General features: G+C 44.5%; 2 protein-coding genes across 12 annotated transcripts in view; one reads left to right on the top strand and one right to left on the bottom strand.

Annotated features, from left to right (window-relative positions):
- Nucleotides 1-16,044, top strand: part of CRACD (capping protein inhibiting regulator of actin dynamics) — a 306,858-nt gene extending 290,814 nt beyond the window's left edge. For all 5 annotated transcript variants that reach the window (XM_073237567.1, XM_073237565.1, XM_073237566.1 and 2 more), the window contains 4 exons: nt 137-2,777; nt 11,165-11,355; nt 11,934-12,096; nt 14,727-16,044. In XM_073237567.1, the coding sequence (XP_073093668.1) occupies nt 137-2,777; nt 11,165-11,355; nt 11,934-12,096; nt 14,727-14,887 (3,156 nt within the window). In that variant the 3' untranslated portion in view covers nt 14,888-16,044. The remainder of the gene's footprint in view (nt 1-136; nt 2,778-11,164; nt 11,356-11,933; nt 12,097-14,726) is intronic.
- A 156-nt stretch (nt 16,045-16,200) lies between these two features.
- Nucleotides 16,201-21,352, bottom strand: part of AASDH (aminoadipate-semialdehyde dehydrogenase) — a 63,549-nt gene continuing 58,397 nt past the window's right edge. For all 7 annotated transcript variants that reach the window (XM_073237569.1, XM_017658423.3, XM_073237570.1 and 4 more), the window contains one exon: nt 16,201-20,619. In XM_073237569.1, coding sequence (XP_073093670.1) covers nt 20,230-20,619 — 390 coding nt within the window. In that variant the 3' untranslated portion in view covers nt 16,201-20,229. The remainder of the gene's footprint in view (nt 20,620-21,352) is intronic.

Genomic DNA, 21,352 nt, shown 5'->3' with positions numbered 1-21,352 from the left:
AGTTTACCTATTTCTGTACTTAGGGACAACTGCCCCTTCTTTTGAGAGTTAGAGGGCCACCCACACTGTGGATAGGATGAGTTATGGTTGCCTGTGCAAAAGGGAAAAGGCTAATTGTTTCCCTTACCAATATTAGGATCAGCCACGTAAACAAGGTGGCCTTCCGAGTCAGCTGTCCCTGGACCAGAATGGACACCCTGCAGAAGACAAGGCAGTCTGCCATGAAGACGAACCTGAGCTGCAGGACTCCGAGGAAGAGAAGAGATGCCAAGAAGAATACTGGAGGGACCTTGAGGCCAAGTGCAGACGGCAAAAGGCCGAAGCAGCTGAGAGGAGACGCCTGGAAGAGCAGAGACTGCAGGCTCTGGAGAGGAGGCTTTGGGAAGAAAGCAGAAGGCAGGAACTCTTGGAGGAGGAAGGAGAGGAAGAGGAGGCAGAAGAGAAAGAACTACAACTAGGGGCCGAAGTGAGGCAGCGCGGAGAGGAGAGGCAGCGACTGAAGGAGCATGGTTGCCCAGGCCCTGAGCAGAGGGAGCAGGAGGAAGGAGGGCGCCTGGGGGTCGAGGAGGCCCTGCCGGGGCTGGAAGAAGGGGCCGAGCCACTGGAGGTGCACAGCCGGCAGGAGGCTGAGAAGCAGTGGCAGGAAGAAGAGGAGAGAGAGTTGAAGGAGCTCAGAAGACTGGGGGAGCTGGAGGAGCAGAGGTGGCAGGAGGCTGAGCGGCAGCGGCTGGAGGAGGAGAGGCTGGAGGAGCTGGAGGAGCAGAGGCCGCGAGAGGAAGAAGAAAAGCGGCTCCGGGAGCTCCAGCGGCAGGAGGAGCTGGAGGAGCAGAGGCACCAGGAGGAGGAGGAGGCCAAGGAAGAGGCGAGACAGCTGGAGGAAACGGAGGCCCAGAGGCGGCGGGGAGCAGAGGAGTGTCGGGAGGCACCGAGCCTGGGACAGGGGAGTCAGCGGCAGCTGGACGACAACCCGCCGCAGACTGACTTTGCAGAGAAACCGGAAGAACAAGAGCGCCTGAAACCGGAGAAGCCGGGAGAGAACTCGGAGGAGCCAAGTATTTTTGAGGAGAGCCACGAGGTGGAGCCATCTGGAGAGCAGCAGGGCGAGCAGGGGGATGTGCACAGGGATGATGGTTGTGCTACCGTACTGCCTCCCCAGAAACCAGCGGCGCAAGGGGAAGCGACGCCAGCTCCAGCGGAGCAGACGGCAGCTGCCCCTGCAGGGACAGACAGACAGGGGGAGGAGCTCCGGTGGCAGGAGGTGGACGAGTGGCAGGCCATGCCCAGACCCTACACTTTCCAGGTGTCATCAGGCGGGAAGCAGATCCTGTTCCCCAAAGTCAATCTGAGCCCTGTGACACCAATGAAACACGTGGGACTCGTCTCTGCTCCACAGGAGCTGAAGGCCCGCAAAGCCAGCCCTGCCCCCCACGCCCTGCCCTCCTCCCAGAGCATCCCCCACACGGCCATTCTGGTCACCAGAGCACAGCTCTGCGGCCCGGCTGTCAACCTGAGCCAGATCAAGGACACGGCGTGCAAGTCTCTCCTGGGCCTGTCAGAGGAAAAGAAGCGAGCGGAGGGCGCCGGCCTGGAGAACCCTTCCCGCGCCGGCAGCGGGAAGGCCAGGCCCGCCGCGGAGGCCCCGGGCAGTGTGGCCGCCCTCGCCGAATGGGCTTCCATCCGGTCCAGAATCCTGAGGAACACGGAAGGCGAGCGGCGCGGGGAGAGGGGCCTGTGGCGGCTGGGTGCTCAGCACGCCCTGCGGGGCCGCTGTGATTCACGCGGAAACCCCCGCAAGACCCCACCAGTCAACGCAAAGTTCTCTATTACGCCCGCCTGGCAGAAATTCTCCGATGGAGGCACGGAAACCTCCAAAGAAAACGCAGAGGCGGAGAGCATGAGACAGAGGGGCGTGCTGGGGCCCGGCCACAGCACGGCAGCCCAGCCCCTGGCTGCCGGTACCAGGCAGCACCCGAAGGGCGCGGCCACGCTGGAGCCGACGGACACCGCCGAGGGGTGCAAATTTGCCAAAGATCTTCCGTCTTTCCTTGTTCCAAGCCTTGCTGACCCGCCACAGAAAGCAGTGGCCCGTGCAGAGCCCGAGGCCACCTCGGACAGCGAGACCGCCAGCGTAGGAAGGCCGGACCCCGTGGTGCCAGGCGGGGAGGAAAATGCCTCGCCTTTCGGAATCAAACTGAGAAGGACCACCTACTCCTTACGCTTCCACGGCGACCAGCAGCCAGAGCAAAAGCGGAAGAAAAGGCCGGGCGGCCCCGCGGACGGCCCGGGCGGGCGGGCACCTGCCCAGGTTGAGCAGCCGGCAGAGGGTGTGGCGCGGCCGCGCTGCCCGGCCCCAGCGCCCTGCGAGGACGCTGCCCCAGGAGCCCGCGCAGCCCCTGCGCTGGCGCCGGGGCACCCCACGGCCGGTGGCCGGGCCCCGGCTCCCGAGCCCGACAAGGCTGCGAGCAGAATGCCGTGGGTGCGCAAGCCGGCGCTGGCCCCCAAGCCCGCCGGCCGGACGCCGCCGGCCTCCCCCGTCTCCTGGCTGAGCAGGCCTTGCCCAGTGGAGCTGCCGGTGCGCCCGCCAGGGAGGCCAGACCCGGAGCCCAGCAGGCCCTGCTCGGAGGGCCAGGACGGTGCTGCGGGGCCGCCCTCGCCGCCACCCTCTGAGCCGAGGAGGGCGCAGGAGGAGGAGGAAGACGAGCGGAGACCCGCTTCCCCCGCCCTGCTCGCCGGGCAGCCCGAGAAGCCCTCCCAAAGCCCCGTGGCCGGAAAGAAAGGTACGTAGTGGTAGGTGGGAACACCCTCCCGCTGTTGGTGGTGCCCGGAGGTGGAGCCCATGGGCAAGCGCGACCTGTCGCCGTCCCCGGGCCCTTGCTCCCGAGGCCTGGCTAGGCGCTTTCTTTCTATCTTGAACTTCGGCAGTGCCGAGCGCTAAGTGTGCAACCCACACCACGAATGATGCCTCCTTCCTTACACAAGTAACAGGTGACGTTGCTGCCTTTTAGATTGATGTGCCATCAGGTCATCGATGAGTTGGCCCCCTCCCGAGGGGGCCGAGAGGAGCACGAAGACTGGAGTTCCCTGGACCGTGTCTGCCCTGTCTGTGGGCATTAGCAGGTGCCTGGATGCTTTGGCCACCTCTGCCCGCCTGGGGAGCGTGTGGGTGACTGAGTTTGTCTCAGTTTTAGGCGAGGTGCTCTGCAACTGTATAAGTCCTCACCAGCTTGCAGTGCCAAGCCCTCCTAGAAAACATTTTAGAGCGGCCCTTATTCCTGGCTGCCCCTCACATTGCTTCCTACTAGATGTTGGGGCAGCTCAGTGATCGCTTGGATTGGCTTTGGGGTTCCTGAAAACATCCAATCTGGTACTTTTTCTTTTCTGTTTTGCAGAGTTGGAGGTAAAGTGTGGGTCACAGCCTGGGTTATACTTCTCAGAGACTCTCGAGGTTTTTTTAGGAAAGGCTGTAAGCCTTCTCTTTTGTTTGTTAAGGTTTGCGGTGATTTTTGCAGAGGAAAGGGCTGTTTCCCAAGGAATGTTGGTTTGGTTACACGCCTTAGCGAAGACCTTATCCTTTTAACTAAACCTTGTTTGGTTCCCTGGACCAGTATGTTAATCAGCAGTTTCCAGATCATTTATCCCTAATGATTTATTTGCCCCATCTATGAGGAGCCCCCTGTCCGTTTTGCTTGCTTTTTTTTTTTTTTTTTTTTTTACTTACTAATAGTCAAAAAATTTTTAATTAAAAAAATTGAACTGTATAGAGAATTTCAAATATATACAGAACTAGGCAGAGTAACATAACAAATTATGTGTCCTGCACCTAGCTTCAAAAATGACCAACTCGTAGCTAATTCTGTTTCATCCATAACTTGATTCACTTCTCCCCTCCCATATTATTTTGAAACAAATTCCAGAGCTCACATCCTTTCACTCATAAGTATTACAAACATACCTTTAAAAGAAAAGACTAATTTTTAACATAATTATGTATCATCTATACATCAAAAAATACTTAATAATTCTTTAATATCATTGAATATTCAGCCATTTTTAACATTTCCAGTTGTTTCACAAATATCACACATTTTTTTTTTTTTTGAGAGGGCATCTCTCATATTTATTGATCAAATGGTTGTTAACAACAATAAAATGCAGTATAGGGGGGTCAACGCTCAATGTACAATCATTAATCCATCTCAAGCCTAATTCTCTTCAGTCTCCAATCTTCTGAAGCATAACGAACAAGTTCTTACATGGTGAACGAATTCTTACATAGTGAATAAATTCTTACATGGTGAACAGTACAAGGGCAGTCATCACAGAAACTTTCGGTTTTGATCACGTTTTGCTTGCTTTTTTAACCTCTGCGCTGGGCCCTGGGGGGCTAGCCACGGTGAGTCCCACTAGCCTGTCAGGAACTGTTCCTTAGTTCCTATAGCTTGTGGGACTCCTGGATGCAAGCCCTGGTAGCTTTCAGAGCTGTGTGTTTGTGGGGCCTGCTTCTCAGGTGGGAGTCTTAAAAGTTAGGGCACCAGATTTCTCAGGGTGAAGCTGAGAATAGTGAGTTCCCACGGGGTTGTGGGTCACTTTGTTACTGGTTAAGTGTGTTGTGTTTATGTTTTCTTGGTCCTTGCCTTCTCAGAAGAAAGAATTCAATCAACAGACAGGACAATCTTAGGCAGCAGGAGTTTATCAAGCAAAGTGAGAGTACACTCTAGGGAATGGTGGGGAGCAGGCTGTGTGGAAACCAGCAGCAGACCCACCATAAGGGTTAGGGTTGGTTTTTTAAATGGTGGAAAACCTTTATCTGTGTCTTCTTTTAATTGACAGTTTCAGGTTACACCATCTTCCTAGTGAGCAGGCACTTACCCATAAGCACCCAAGTGAAATCCGGGGGCTTGTGGGGAGGGGTCGCAGGGACCATGATATAAATTTATTATAATTATGGTATAATGAACTCCCAGGTAGCTCCTGGTCACCTTTTGAGTCTCACTGTGCCTGTGGCCAGTCTGTGTTGGTGGTCTGGAAGCCCCCTTGGGCTTTTTACATCTTGTTTGGCCCTGATAAGGCGGGAGACTGAACCATAAACAGGAGGGGTTTGGAGTGTGTTCTGCTGTCTGGTGACAAGGGGGTAGGTGGAGAGGGGGAGGACCTGCTCATACCTGCCTAGCTTGCTTGACCACTGTGCGGAGGGTGGGGCTATGGTGAGATTGTGTCTCCCCCTCTCCTACTCACTTCCATGTGGGGTTTTTCTTGTCTACCAGAAGGGTAGGAGTTACTTAGCCAATTTTTTTATTTCTTTGAAAGGGAATTGTTCTATGTATAGATGTAAATTTGGCACGTCTGTAGGAGGAAGGGAGTTCAGGATGTCGCCATCTTGACCCGCAACCCCCATTTTCAATTTTGATGTTAGCTTTTGTTGCATTAGCTTTCATGGCATCATCAGAGGCCCTCTCACAGCCTGGCCTGCTCTGTCACTCTCCTGTCTCCTGGAAGAAGTAACACTCTGCTGTGCTGCTTACTTGTGGGGATGGCTCGTTAACTACACTTTTCTACCAAAAACTTTTATTGCCTGTTTTCTTGGCTAGTATCGATTTTGGGTTGTCAGACTCTGCTAACTGAATTTATTTGGTAGAAAAGTGTGAAAGCCAAGGACGGCATGCCTTCTGGGTGTTTCCTATAAAGACCTCTGGGGTTTTTCTGTCCAACTCTAGGCCAGGGCTGCCCACATGTTTCACTGAACATCCCTACAGAATAGAAATGTTAAGCTGAGCTCTCTAATTTATTTGTTAATTGTGTGCCTGCAGTACCAGTTACTACCTCAAACATCTGGAGCACTGCGTACACTTCAGGTGAAGGTCACTGGAATAGCAGAGCAGATGCAGATGTCGATCTGCGTTGCAAATCATGTGTTGCCTTTTATTTTCTTTGGCAAACTTCTTGTCAGCTGGTATCTTCACAAAGTGGCCGCCAAAGAGCTTGTCAGTCTGCTGTGTTCTTATGATTGCAGGATTAGTAGCATATGAAGTCTGTGGCTTGCCAGAATTTATGCCATTTGTCCATTTCATAAGGGATCATTTAGTTCAGAGATGGGACATTCATAACCTACCAACTGCAGAACCCTCACAATAACGCTAAAATCACAACAGGTAGCGACAAGCTTGCTGTCTCTTCCTGTTGCCATTGTGGTGCTCCTGTTTCCCCCCTGAGCCTCACACATCATTTGGTGTACATGGCCTGCGAGGATGTCAGTGCCAGTCTGAATAGTAAATATTAGAAAAGCTTGATTTCATTCCTTTTAGATTTAAAAAATATATAAAAAGGAATTCTAATCTTTTCCTCCTTTACTCCACAGTGACTTGCCCACACATACCCTAGGGCACACACACCCCTCTTTTAGAGAAAAAGGTTTCCCCTCCCCAAGGCAGAGGCCAGTGAGGACCAAAATACAGGCCAAGCCACTGGGACGGTGTTGGCTCTGAACCCGGCAGGAATTAAATCGCAACGAAAATCCCGTGTTTGTCATCTGCCACTTTGAGCACAGATATTATCTCACTCTGAAATCCACCTGATGGGTAGAATAGATACCAAGGGGCCCTTTCTCCAGGAACTGACCTTCATGAGCAGTGATTAGAACCTTGTAATGCCAAGAGGCACTTGTCTCCCCAGAACCTGAAGGAGGGAGTTTGGATTGTAGTTTTTCTCATTGACTGAGTTTAGGATGACAGAGAATAAACAATGCAGCAAAATACAACTTCAATATAGATATTTTGAAATCCCCAACCAAAAAGGTTATGATTGACAGAGAACATCTGAGTTCTTGACTGAGATGTGGGCTTTTACTGTTTTAGAAAATTTCAACAAGTCATCCCTGTGCTAAGTCACTTACAGACTGCTTTTATTTACAGTCTTATGCAGTCTCAGCACAGGTATATAGGCAAGTAATCTTGGCTACATTTTACAAATGAGACCACCACCAACTGACAAGTTAGGTGACTTTCTGCTCCCCCTAGTGGTAAAGCGAGAATGAGGCAGCGTTCTTTCCCAGGTTAAATGTTACCCTGGGACAGCTCCAGTAATTCTCACCTGGCATTTGTAAAGTGCTGTAAGCCTTTAAAAACACTTTTGCATTAATGCCCCTATGTTACTTCTTGGACTGACTGACCTTACTCATATATCTGTTCAAAAAAATTGTTAAAAAAATCCATAGGATTTAGCAAAACCTTACTTTTCTCATGTTGTAGCATGTGACAATCTTTCCTTTTTAAGGCAGAATAATATTTCTTAGTGTGTGTATATACATTTTATTTATCCATTCATCTGTCATTGAACATGTGGGTTGCTTCAACCTCTGGGTTATTGTGAATAGTGCTGCTCTGAACACGGGTGTACAAATACCCTTTTGAGATCCTGATTTCAGTTCTTTTGGATAAATACCCAGAAATGGAACTTCTGGATCTTTGGTAGTTCTTATTTTTTTTTTTTTGAGGAACCGTCATACTGTTTTCCACAGCAGCTGGACCATTGTACATTCCCACCAGCAGTGCACAGGAATCCAGTTTTTCTACATCTTTGCCAACCCCCTTTTTTTTTGATAGTAGCCATCCTAATGAGTGTGAGGAGATTTCTCATTGTGGTTTTAACCTGCATTTCTGATGATTGGTGATGTTGAGCATCTTTTCATGTGCTTGCTGGTTGGTTGTATGTCTTCTTAGGAGAAATGTCTATTCAAGGCCTTTGCCCATATTTAAATTGGATTTGTTTTCTTGTTTAGTTATAGGAGTTCTTTCTATATTTTAAGTCACCTTTTGAAAATAGTTAAGTTCTCTAGGCCCTTTTAGTAACAACAGCCTAACAATGTTGGTAATTAATGTCCCCTCTAGTGTCATAATCAAAACTCCAAACACTACTTCAAGTTAAAGTGTCTCCTTTTTCTAAAGTGGCCGGCTTTAGGCTGAGATGCCCACATGCTCTACTTGTCCTCTTCCTCCCAGCCCAGAAACCAGTTCCAGAGCTGGAGTGAAATGGAGAGACGTGAGGCTTTCCTGCTTGCTGCTCTTGGGAGGCACTTAGCAGTGGCTCTTCTGTGGGGCACTTCTGTATGGTCCTTGGACCCCTCCCCTGCCCCCTGGCCCCTTCTCCTCCAGCTGTGGTTCCTTCTCCCACCCCCATCAGTAGAGCCTCCACCTCCAGGCAGCCCTGGCTCCCTGATTCCTTCTCCAGGCTGCCTCCTTGCCCCACAGGGTGCACACCTGGATGCTGGGCAGCACTCAGCAACAAACCAGAAGGCCGAGGTCATCCCGACACAAGCTCCTCTTCTCTGTCTCCTGGCAGGCCCTCGGCACCAGCCATCCTCGCCTTTGGCTTTTCCAGTCATAAAGAGAACCTGAAGTCTGTGCCCCACAGACTCTAGGAAATAGTCAGGTCGTCTGGGTGGTCCCACCGAGGACCTGCCCACCCCATCCTGTGGGGAGAGGACACAAGAGCATACCACGCTCCCACAGTCTTTTCCAAAGACTACTCTGGCTTCTTCCACCCAGCTGTCTGGCCACCTCGTGGGCTGGCCCCAAGCAGGTGATCTAGAGCTTTACTTGGGCATGTGGGAGTAGGTGCCATCACTTGTTTCAAGCCTTTTGGGCATCCTCAGCTGAAAGTCAGACAGGAGCCCCATTTTAATATCCTGTCTTCTGCTTAGTGATTCCCAGTCCAGACCTGTTAGGTAGACCCTTTACATATACTGTGTTACAGCCTTTTAAAGGTCTAGTCCATAATCCAGGTGTGCTATTCAAACTATAGTTATAAGAAAATACAAATCTGGCTAGAGATTTATCTTTTAAAATTGTTTTAGTCAATGTCAGTAGTTATATGTTAAAGGTATTTTGACCCTTGTGAAAAACACCAAAGGTGTTGGCAGAAAACTGGCCAGTTCCTTTAATGACTTTCCCAAACAAATCCAGATGGAATACCAGGTCTAGGCTTCCCTTTTACATAATAGCTTTAAATGGAAATCATTTAGAGCTTGATGATTTGGTTTTTAGACATTTTATGAATAGGTGCCTTTGAGTAAAAATAAACTCATTTAATTCCAGTGTATGTAAAGCTTCAGTTAAGCAGAATGCTTGAAGTGATAAACATTTTTAAATTTTCCTGGTCAACTAACAAACATTCAGTTTGAAGGTTTCTAAAAAAACTTCTGAAATGTATGTTTTCTTTCCTTTTAGATCATAAACGAATTTTTATTTAATGATTAGGGAACTGCAGTGTCCAAGGCTCATTATTCATATGAATTCTCTCTGTACAGCATTATAGATCTAAGGGCCATTGAAAATTAAGCAGACTCTGCACTTTTTTGTGTTTTATTTCCTAATTCGCACTTATTTTGGTTTTCTCCTCAATATGAAGTCTAGTTGACTGAGATCCCTGGTTGGTAAGGCTCTGGATCATCCATATGTAAACTTCCATTGAGTTTCAAAAAAAACAGGATTATTGTGAGGCCCTTTTCCTTTGAGAGAGTAAAGGATTCAATGCTAGAATGTTTATCTCTAAAAATGCATAATTTTCACTTGAGGGAAGAAACAGGGATGACTGTCATAGACATAAATACTAACAGCTCAGTTTTGTAGAGTGGTTACTTTATGCCAAGCACTGTTCTAAATGTTCTGATAGCCATGCTCTCTTTTAGTCTTCACAGCAGCCTGATGAGGCATGTGCCATTATCATCTCCATTTTATGGGTTAGAAAACAAGTTTTAAAAAGTAGCTTTTCTAAGGATACATAAGCTCAAGTCTAGTTCTCTAGCATCCACTTACTCAGCCTTGGATAACCACCACCTATGCAGTGTGTTTGCCCCCAGTTGCACAGGCGAAGACAAACCGCAAGAGGAAGTGCAGACCAGGAGTCGGAAGTCTTAGGTTCAAACTTGAGCCTGTGCACTACTGGCTGGGTGACCTTCCCTGTGCCTGGGTGCTCACCTCCACCAAAGGAGGGCTTTGGCCTAAACTCAGTGTCCCGCTGCAGGCCTGTGCTCTGCCGCCCTTGGCTACCGCGGCCCAGGAGTGGGGCAGCGCCCTTTTTCCTCACACACAGGGGTTCCACATAGGATGTTGAGGGGAAAATGTTTCCATTGAAAAATAATTTAAAAAAAACAATGAATCAGATAGCTGTCTGGGTCCCCTGCAGGCCTGAGATTGTAATGACATTGGAGATTTATTTTACTTCATTTGAGGGAAAAGAAATGCTTCTGTTTTTTTCTGTTGATCAAAAATGGAGTCATTCTGGCATGAGCACAGAGTTTAGGAAGGGACAGTTGATTATTTCATGGACTGATTAATATGTCATAAGTTTTAAGAAGTGAAGGACCAAGATAATTGAGCAGCTATTTTTGCTGCAAAACTTATTTTGTCTTTACCAATTCTGATCACAATTCCCAACAGGGGTGGGTTGGGGAGGTAGTTTCCCACTTATAATTCCCACCACCACTCAGCAATTCTAAGATGCTCGCTGGGTGTCTTACATTTCAACTGAATTCTGACACTACCTGGAGATAGCATCCGATTCCACAGTTTAAGAATTTAGTCCCACAAGACTGTTCCCATGTTTTATCCCAATCCCAAGTCCAGGTTGTAAACTGTGCTTCTGACTGACTGACTTAATCCAGAGGTTCCCATGACCCCCGCCTTGAGTTTAATTTGCTAGAGCAACTCATGAACTCAGGGAAACATTTTGCTTACCAGATGACTGGTGTAGTATAAAAGGATATAATTCAGGAACAGTCAGATGAAAAGATGCATAGGGCAAGGTATGAGGAAGGAACAGAGCTCCATGCCCTCAGGGCGTGCCTCACGTTCATATGGAAGCTTCATTACACAGGCATGATTTTCGAATCCCCAACCATTGTCGACTGAACTCATTCTTCACTCCTCTTCCCTCCCTGGACATTGGGAGGTGGGAATGAAAGTTCCAACCCTCAAATCATATGGTTGGTTCCCTGGGGAGCCAGCCTCCTTCCTTAGGGAAGTCTAAAAGTCACCTCATTAACAAGAGACTCCTTTGTGCTTTGGGCACTTAGGAAATTGCAAGAGTTTTAGGAGGTCTGTGCCAGAAACAGGAGGAAGACCAAATACGTATTATAAATCACACTACCACGTTCTTTCTTCTCCCGCAGAAAAGCCAGTGCTTCAGAGCAGGCATTCTTTAGATGGCTCCAGGCCTGCGGGGAAGGTTGAAGCTGCGCAGCCACTGTGGATTACACTAGCACTGAAAAAGCAGAAGGGGTTTCGGGAGCAGCAAGCGACTCGAGAGGAGAGGAAGCAAGCCAGGGAGGCTAAACAGGCAGAAAAACTCTCCAAAGAGAATGTGAGTAATCCAGTCTTCAGCTTCAACTTTGCCTTCCCGGGCTTGGCTCTCCTTTAGCACCCAAGGGTTAAAAAAAAAAAAATTAGCTGGGAGTGGCAGAGAATGCTTACAAAGGTTAGAACAAGAAATAAGTTGGCTGCTATAAAACCAGGGAAGCATTTTCTATTAGAAATTTTGTTTGGTTTCCTTAATATCTTAGGTTAACCTGATTTGGCAGAATCCACAATGTGATTAGTAGCAGTGATCCACACACACAACAGTAATGTGAGAAATATGAAGACCATTGTATCTGAGCAGTTGGGAGGAATTCAGGAGTCTTGCCCTGTGGCCCTGGCTTTATAGGCTGTTTGATGGGGACTCTTCCAGGAAAGCAGCAGTCCTCCTTAATTTGCGCTGGGCTGGTGGTCCATGGTTGGGAGCCAGAGTTGAGCACACATTGCTTCCAGGTGCTGTCCAGCTGCTCCTTTGGGAGAAGAGGTTAGGGGCTGGCAGGCTGAAGACCCCAAGACCTTGCACAGCCAGTCTTTGCATGTCCTTAGGTTGACAACACACTTCCCTGACTTTCTCTGCCCACCCAGGTCAGTGTCAGCCCGCAGCCTGGAAGCGGCTGTGCCAGCAGAGATGGTTCCCTGCACAAGCCCCCAGCTCAGCCAGAGGAGCAGCAGCCAGAGACTGCAGTGTCCAGGCTTGAGCGCAGAGAACAGCTCAGAAAGGCCAACACTCTTCCTACGTCTGTGACAGGTAGCAGTTTATCTGTAACAACAGTTACAGGTGTATTCTTAGAGGTGCTTTATTTCCTCCAGTGTGAGAAAGCACAGCTTGTTCGGCATTTTGAGGCATAGGCTGTATAAGTCCAGGGAGAGGAAATTCCCGGGGCAAAATACCTCTAAAAACCAAAATCAGTCAAAAGGAGAAAAAAAGTTTAAAATCCGTTTACTGCTCACAAGCTGCAGTCCCGGGCCATCTCTTTCTTGCTCCAGCAGAAGCAAAACTGACGTTCCCCTTACCTCTTGGGTACAGGTAAGCCCTCCTAGCCCAGGTAATTACCCACTAATATGGAGATAAACTTCTCTCCACCCCTGAGGAATGATGCAAATGCACTAAAGCCATACTTCTTTCCACCTCTAAACTCCTATTGATATGCAGATGTACTAAAGCTAGGCGAGATATTCTGGAAATGTTACAGTTTTACCCATTGGCTGTCTGATCACCCCATCCACAAACATTGAGAAGGCTCATCTGATCGGCCACCAGGAGCTCACCCCCCCATCGGTGGTAGATGGTTTTAGGTCCACGGAAAGGAATTCCCGGGGCAAAATACCTCTAAAAACCGAAATCAGTCAAAGGGAGAAATAAAGTTCAAAACCTGTTTATTGCTTACAAACTGCAGTCCTACCCATCTCTCTCTCCTGCTCCAGCAGCAGCAAAACTGCCCCTCCCCTCAGGTACAGATAAGCCCTTCCCTCCACACTTGAGGAATTATGCAAATCTCCTAAAGCCATACTTCACCCTTGAGCTCCTGTTGATAGGCATATGTACTAAAGCCAGGTGAGATATTCTGGGTAAATTACAATTTTACCCACAATGGTAAATGTTTAACAAGCCGCTCTTCAGGGAGTGGGGAAACAGCTGATTTGTAGCACTTGACATTTCCCGTGGTGTACATAGTCTCATCATGGCCGATTACAGGCTACCAATGGGCTATCAATTGGCTCATTTAATTCCTGAACATTTAATAAGACACTTCTGCCCCCTTGCCTGTAGTCCCAACATTAACTTGCCAAATGTGGCAAGGGAAACTGCATACCATAAAGAACCTTCTCAACAAAGGAAAAGACAAGGTTATAATAGGATTTGGGAGAAAGGATAAAGTCAAGGTAAAAATTCAAGTGTAGTAGTAGTATGATAAGCTCAGAGCAAAGCAGGGGTATACATAATAGGGTCTGACATCAATCCTGAGCTGAAACATGGACTCAGGGTCCATTTTCTTTGACATTATAAAGTTATATGTGTGGAGGCTGATTCTGAAAACTTCTGCCTGGGGCTCTGGATCTGGGTGGGAAATGGAAACTTTATCTGAATCATAGTGACCCACCTGACTCAGATGCTCCAGGCAAAAGTGGTTTGGTCCCTTATCAGTGATGAGTTTCAGACAGTAAGTTTCTGACCATCTGTGACTTTAGAGTGCAAGGGTTCTCAGCTCTAAGTCCACGATGTTAATTAACAGTAGTGTTTATATGTCCATGATACACAAGACACACTTTTTAAAAATTTTGTTAAATGGTAACATAATCCAATAATGTTCCAATTAGTTCCTTGTTAAAAAATCCTTGGAGGATGGTTGAATCTGAATAAGCTTCTTACCAGGGAAACTGGGGATCTGTTTTCCCCTGGAGGCAACCCTGTTCCCCAGAGGGCACACAACTCCCAGACCCAGGCATTTTTATGCCTTTGTTACCTGCTAGCTGAATGTGAAGGAGAAGGTGGAGGTCTTGCTATTAAAGCTGTATTTTACTATTTTGTGAGGAGGAAAAAAACACTTTATATTTGAAAACCACTTTGGAACACTGTATAATTTCTCATGAACCTCCATGAGCACTATTTCATTTGATCTTATACTCAGGAATTAAGTGTTCTAAACATTACATGGATGTGTCAGAGAGAGAATTCTTTCAAACTAAAGTGAAAGCTCCAAAGAGACCACACACCTTTGTCTGCCCAACTTACTGAAGTACCAAAGAGTTAATACAGTTCAGAGTGGCTCCAGCTGAATGAAGCTAGCCTTTTTTCTGAATTATTTGTCTTCTCATTTAGTATTTCCTGAGTTCTGCCTATGTGTAGGCCACTGCTGCAGACACTAAAATATGACCCAAAGAAAAGACAGGGACCCTTACTTTAAGAAGCCTCTAAGGTTAGTAAAAAAAAGTGATATGATGCCAAGGAATTATTAAACAAGACTTGAAAAGTCCCAAGAGCTAACAAGATTCAGGGACTTCAGAACATGGAGGGATCTAGGATATACTTGGTGGAAGAGATAATTTTTTATTTCACCAGCTTGTAAAATTCAAACTGCTAGTTTGATCTTTTTCTTTATGGAATTGACTAGTATGACTGGAATCCCAAAATTTACCTTCTGTTACCATCATGCAGGCATAGCTTCTGTGTACAAAAAGTTAGGCTTCTAGAAACCCTCTGAAATTAAAACTGATCACACTGATCATCCTAATTCTGTATGCAACATAGCTTTCTTTCTCTAATTCTTCTCATCAAAGATGCCCAGTGTCCCTCTGGGTTTTCCTTCCTGAAGCTTGTACTTCTGCTAAGTCAAAATGTGGCTCTTCTTTCTCCTTTCCCTTCAAAATGCAACGCAGTGGAGATCTCGGATTCCGCTCCCACAACGCAGCTGGTGAAAGAAGTCACGAAGAGGTTCTCTACCCCAGATGCCGCCCCCGTGTCGACAGAACCAGCCTGGTTGGCTCTAGCCAAAAGGAAAGCCAAGGCCTGGAGCGACTGTCCACAGATTATTAAGTAAAGAGTGACTTATCAATTCCTATTGCCAGTTACTGGCTCCTCTCTTGCCCTTTTTATTTATTTTTTATACAAGGTAAAGAAAGCAAGCTAGGGAAAAGCAGCATGTTTTATAGGCACTAAAATAATGTTTAGAAACTGAACTGGTGGTGTTCCTTATAAAGAGTGTATTTGCACAGCCCTAGGTACTGGTGCCTTGAGCTCCTCCTAGTTCTAAAGAGAAAATTCCATCTGAAGGGCCACACAAAGCAGAATCTCCAAACTAAGAACTCCTCATGAGAGCCTGCCATGCCCATTTCATGGCCCTTCCACACACCAGTGAGCCATGTACTTTTGCCAATCTTTGTAATGATCTTTTGATTCTCTACTCCAATTTCTTTTATCCAAAACACTTACCCTACCATATGGGGATTTCTATCATTTTCTGCAGTAATGGTGAAAGAATCATATATAGATAATAGGAACAAGAATGCCCCTTCTATTGAATGGAGCTACTGGGAATTTCAAGTAGTGGTCTGTTTCCCGACTCTGACCATGTCTGTCTGGTTTTCATGAATTTCCTCCAACCTGAAACTGTAACACAGAAAGTGAATCCATTCACACATCTACCACATTGTTTTCCAGGCCCTGTTAAGCCAGTACTCTCATTAAAGACATGTTAAACATTTGGCCCAGTTGGCTCCTAGAGAACATTTTAGTTTGATATGGTGAATAAAAGAAGCCACAAATTCTTTCCATGTCTTGAGAATCCCCATCTCGTGCAGTAGTTCTTCGGATGTCCTGGCTCCATTCTAGGCCTACTGAATCAAATACTGTGAGGATGGGCCAGGAGTGTATATTCTGGCAAAAATTCTTCAGATGAATTCTGATATATCCCAAAAGCTGAGAACTCTGGGATATACTGCTTCTAGTATACTCGAGTCTTTAAGTCTCTGAAGGGGAAGGTCATTTCACTCAAAAGTAGCAAAAGTGAGACAGGAAAAATACGCCCCCCCCCCTCCACAGACACTTACATACACAAAACAGCCATTTTTACAAGACACAAGATGTTATTAACATTACATGTCTTTGAAAATTCATCCAGGTCTTTAGGGAAAGTTGACAGGAAGCCAAAATTTGGAGCCTCTGTACTAAAGACTTACTGTGGGAAGTCTTTCTCTTTACCATAATCATAGTTCATATTTATAGAGTCAAATGTTCAATAGCATTTATAACTAGTAGAGCATTCACCTTGCTACCTTTAAAAAACATCCCAGAGTCTTAAGTGGCCTTGTTATTATGCATGTGATACAAAGAAGGGACTTGGTGATTTAAAAGCCATGTATATACACTTTTATTTCCCTAAATATACTTTACATGAAGCATAGACATACCGGCAAACCTACACATTGCTAGTACTACATATTTAATGGTGCTACCATAGCCTCCTTTTCTTAGATTCTGACTCCAAAATGTAAGTACAAATCCTTTGCCCAGTATAAGGGGAATTACATCCTTTTTTCCTCACCGCCTCCACACACATTTTATTAGTATCCATCACTATTTTCCTTTATGCCCACTGAACATGCAATGTGCTCTTATTCTATCATTACCTTAAAAAATGACAGCAGAGTTATTTACCATATACTTGCCATTTTCTTTCTGGAAACAATGCCTCAGCCTCATGGCAGCAGCTGGCATGTGAGGCCAAGTGGATACTTGTAGTCTTGCAAGTTGGGTATAATATTATATATACTGGACCTTCAGTCTGTTAAGAATCAGTGTAACTAATTTTTTTATTGCTATGGGAAGCAATTAATATTCGACTGCATGTTTTCCACACTGATGTTCATTTCTAAATCAAATATGTAGGCATTTGTTACTTTCAATGATTTCCTAATATAACTAGTGAGAATCTTTAAATCTAGAGCCCTGGAATATACAGTGCTACAGTAATTTTTCTGAATTGTCTTTTTCTTTCATCCTATCAGCTTTGAATATCACAGTGATGGCAGAGAACAAGCGGAGAAATCAGATCATTAACAAAAAACAGTAAACAGTCAACTCTGTACTGGCTCACACACCACCCAGCCCATACAAAGTAGAAACATACCTCAGAAAGTTTCCATCAAAGTATTTAAAAGAAGAGTATATTGAGGAAAGGACAGTCAGCACTTACTTTGAAAAATTTCTAAAGGGTACATGTTCAGTATTTCATGTAAAAATTACTCCAAATTTGCACAAAACACCAGTGAAGTGTTACTTTGCTTTAGTTGTGTTGCAGTCTCTTCTGATCAAACTGTGGGGGAAAATTCTGTAAAAACATATACAAAATTCCAGGCTTTTAAAAAATATGAATGATTGTTTTTTTAATTTAAATGTACTCTTGTCCTGGCAAGGATACAGATGATTAACCTTTGTTCATAGACTTATACATATAAAACTAGAGTTTTTTGTTTACTTTTTTAATTTTTCAAGTGCAATTGTTTCTTACACATTACTATTAAATTATCATTTTATTTTAGCCATTTATCAGCCAATATGTATGTATTCATTGTCTCTTGTGACATTTAGTGTAATTGCTTATTTTAAAGCAGAAACTAAATTAGTTATGTGTCTTGCAACATTTTTATGAACAGTAAAATTACCAATGAAAATACCTTAGTGTGATTTTAATGTTATTTTAAGATTTTAGTTGTATAGTTTTAATGTAAAATGTCCATTATTGAAGGAGAAGATCTTTCAATAAAAAATGACCTTAAGGTCGTCATCACTGATGGAATGTCTTTTTCTTTTCAAGTTGAAGTTTTTACTAATTTAAATGACCATTTACAAGTAAGCTCATATTTACAGAGTTTTATTGGGAAAGAAAAATTGAGGCATTTTATATGGTACATTATATTTTTCACTCTAGGAATTTTTAGAGAAAAATCATGAAAAGGGGCAAATAAAATGTTTATCTCAATTCTAAAGTGGAAGTGAATGGTCTGTGTGTCAGACAAAATGATCCTACTGCCTCCTTAGTGTGTGGGCCGTAAAACAGCATGGGCAGGAACTCTGATCTGACAGCAGCGTGTGAAAATGCAGCTCAGAGCCCCAGGCCTGACCGACTGACTCACAGGGCCAGACAGGGCAAAATGATGTGAGGCACTCCAGATATCAAAAAACTCAGTCATCAAGATGAATACTACATTAATGTAGTATTTTAAAATACCAAAATGAGTGAAAATTTCATGGTGAACAAATACCAAAATGTAAACAAAAGCAGGATCAGTACTACCGACTTCTTTTACCTCAGGCTCCACTATGGCTCAAGCAGAGCACCCTACTCCCAGCCCTCTCAGGAGCAGTTAGCATTTTAGCAAGAGCTCCAGGTTAGTACAGACATTAAGGTTTAAGAAGCACTAAAACCAAGATGGGTCATTTCTTTTGGCCAGCCAGCATGCTGAAATTTCCCTTTCTATATCTGGGGAAATCTCCAGCTCAGGAGTCTTGGTAGGAGGCAGGGAAATTCCTATGATGCGCTTTCTATACTTTCTCACAGGCATGGAACCTGTTCCACTTCGAATTGGAGGGACTATGATCCGGGCGCAAATGAGCAGAGTTGGGGAACTGAGAGGACGGCTGGCAGTGGTGGGAAGGTGTCCAGTGTATCAGCTTTAAGCTGAGTGTTTGGGGCTTCAAGGACAGTAGTGGTGTCTTCCCCAGGCCAAAATCAGTGATTTCAGACATTCATTGTTCCTGGCTTATAGTTCTGGCCCTCTTCACAGTTTTCTAAACTATTCAATATTGTTTTTAAAAATTATCTTCTACTTAAAATAGCCTGAGCCAGCTTCTCTAATTTGCAGCCAAGAACTCTGGCATGTTTGGTATTTGAAGCTTTACTGACAAATAAGTGGATAAATGAAACGATACCACAGTTGACTGAACAGTTAGGGGACAGGTCGGCAACAGAGTGCACTTCTGTTACTTTAAGAGCTTAGCACAGTGTCTGGGATGTAACATGCCCTAAATAGTCACTGTTGTTATTACTACCACTAGCATCCAAATTCCTGATTATCATACAAAAACAGGGGTATTTTATTACCTGAACTATTATATCATGAAATTTCAAGGAAAACTAGGAATACTGAGACATTTATTTTTCCATCTATTTTCCATCTGCTGAGTATTTTAAGTGACACAATGCTTCTGTTGCAGTGATGCATTGTGGCATAACATACTACCCTAAAACTTAGTGGTTAAAAAAATTGCCATTTTATTATTTCTCATGATTCTGTGGGTAAAGAATTAAATGTCCAATACCAGGACTGCTGAACAGCTAGGGGTTGGCTGGCAAGCTGGGGCCATAGCTTCACTGTGAACTGGTTTCCTTGGTTCTCAGTGCTGTTAGTATCAGAGCCACTCCCTTACCACAGACCCTCCAGCAGGATGGCAGACTTACGTGGCAGCTCAGGGATCCCACAAAAGCCAGGCCTTCTTAGAGCTTAGGCTCCGAAGTGCACAGTGCCACTTCCACTGCATTCTGTTGGTTAAAGCAAACCATAGGCCCAGCCCAGGTGTAAGAGAAGGGGACTGCACAAAGGGCATGGCTACCAGGAGGAAGTACAGTTCACAGGGATAACTTAATACCAGGCAAATGCATGGATAAGCAAACTGCTGTGGGACTGGAAAAGCAGTTTCAGTCCAAAATGGTAAACATGAGAAATCATGATACTTTATAGAGGTTTTTTTTCCCTTTTCCAGTTTTCACTGTGTTCCCTATCTCCAAGCCACTGAACAACAAAAGGTGTTACAACACCAAAATCAAGTAAATGGAGAAACAGGTATAAAAATATTCACCAAAGATTATCAAAAGTTGAAAAAAGAGGTTATATCAACTTGAAACTACAGTGTGTATTATAAATATAATTCAATATTGGTATTTTGTTCATCTAAAAATACTAAATAAGTAAACTAATTTGATAAATACATCCTTCCTTTGAAAATCTTTTGTGTGGATCTCTGTAAATGAGTGAATATATATTATATTATATCACAGACTGTTTTTAACCCACTGAGTATATGTGATCATCATCTTCACAGAAGTCTTCTATAAAAAAATAAAAACAAAAACAAAACTCCAAAGTATATTATCTATAGCCTAAATTAAAAGAAAGTGCTCCTGAATACACTGATATTTTGTTCTGTAACTTTAAAAAGTTTTTGTTGCTCCTACAATAAATAAAATAGGTTATTCTCCAGTAAAATATAATAGACAAGTTTCTTAAGCAAACATAATCTTTAGTGTAAAACAAGACTACATGCTCCCTGGTGGCAAAATATTTTTAAACATTTAAGATATATTTTAATAGCGACTGCACTTGATTATTTTTGTTTGCCACCCAATAAATCCAGACAATAAACATAATTATTTCTACATCCAATAATGAGCATTGATTCCCAGACCACAGGAGATGAGAAAACTTCTCCAGGAAGTTCATATACACTTTGCAACTGTCCACTCTTAGATTCCAAGATCCACAGTTTACCATCAGTAGATGCTGCTGCCAGAAACATTTCATTGCTATAATTACAGTAATGGAAAGCAAATGGTGTTGCATACACCCTTGACGTAGTTTCAAATTTCCACTGGAGGTGACCATTCATACTACAACAGTAGATAAAGCAATCGTGGGAACCAAAAAATATTTCTTGCTCTGATGCTGAAGTACATGGGGATGAAAAAATTGGTGCACGGGTAGAGAAATGCCAAACCTGAAGAGTGATAAAGGCAAAAATATTTCATTCATCCAGTTTTAACAATTCTCCTGTAGATTAAAGGTTATGAAATTCTTAAATATATAAGAGATGTAGGCTGTTGAATGGTAACTACACATAGAGAAAATGACTTTTTCTGAAAAGTAATATCCCCATATTAAACCTTTCTCCCAGTGGTAAAGTCTAGGACAAAATACACTGGAACATTCTTACTACATGTGTCACTGCTGTGCTACTATGAGATAAAGTTAAGTTTAAACTCCATTTTAGAAAGAGTTATTATGGGGTCAGCAAAGTTGTAGGATACAAAATTAATACACAGAAATGTCACATTCCTGTATACAAACAATGATCTAGCAGAAAGAGAAACCAGGAAAACAATTCCATTTACAATTGCATCAAAAAGAATAAAATACCTAGGAATAAACCTAACCAAGGAGTTGAATGACTTGTAGTCTGAAAACTGTAAGACACTCATAAGAGATATTAAAGAAGACACCAATAAATGGAATCTATCCCATGCTCATAGATAGGAAGAATTAATGTTGTCAATATGGCCATCCTGCCCAAAGCAATTTACAGGTTCAATGCAAGCCCTGTCAAAATATCAATAGCAAATAATCCTAAAATTCCTATGGAACCAGAAAAAACACCAAATGGCCAAAGCAATGCTGAGAAAGAACAACAAAACTAGAGGTATTACATTCTCTGGCTTCAAGCTATAACTATT

The sequence above is a fragment of the Manis javanica genome, chromosome 5, assembly GCF_040802235.1.
Source record: "Manis javanica isolate MJ-LG chromosome 5, MJ_LKY, whole genome shotgun sequence".
Classification (NCBI taxonomy): Eukaryota; Metazoa; Chordata; class Mammalia; order Pholidota; family Manidae; genus Manis; species Manis javanica.
The sequence above is the reverse complement of the archived record's forward strand: the minus strand, read 5'-3'. Positions and strand labels throughout refer to the sequence as shown.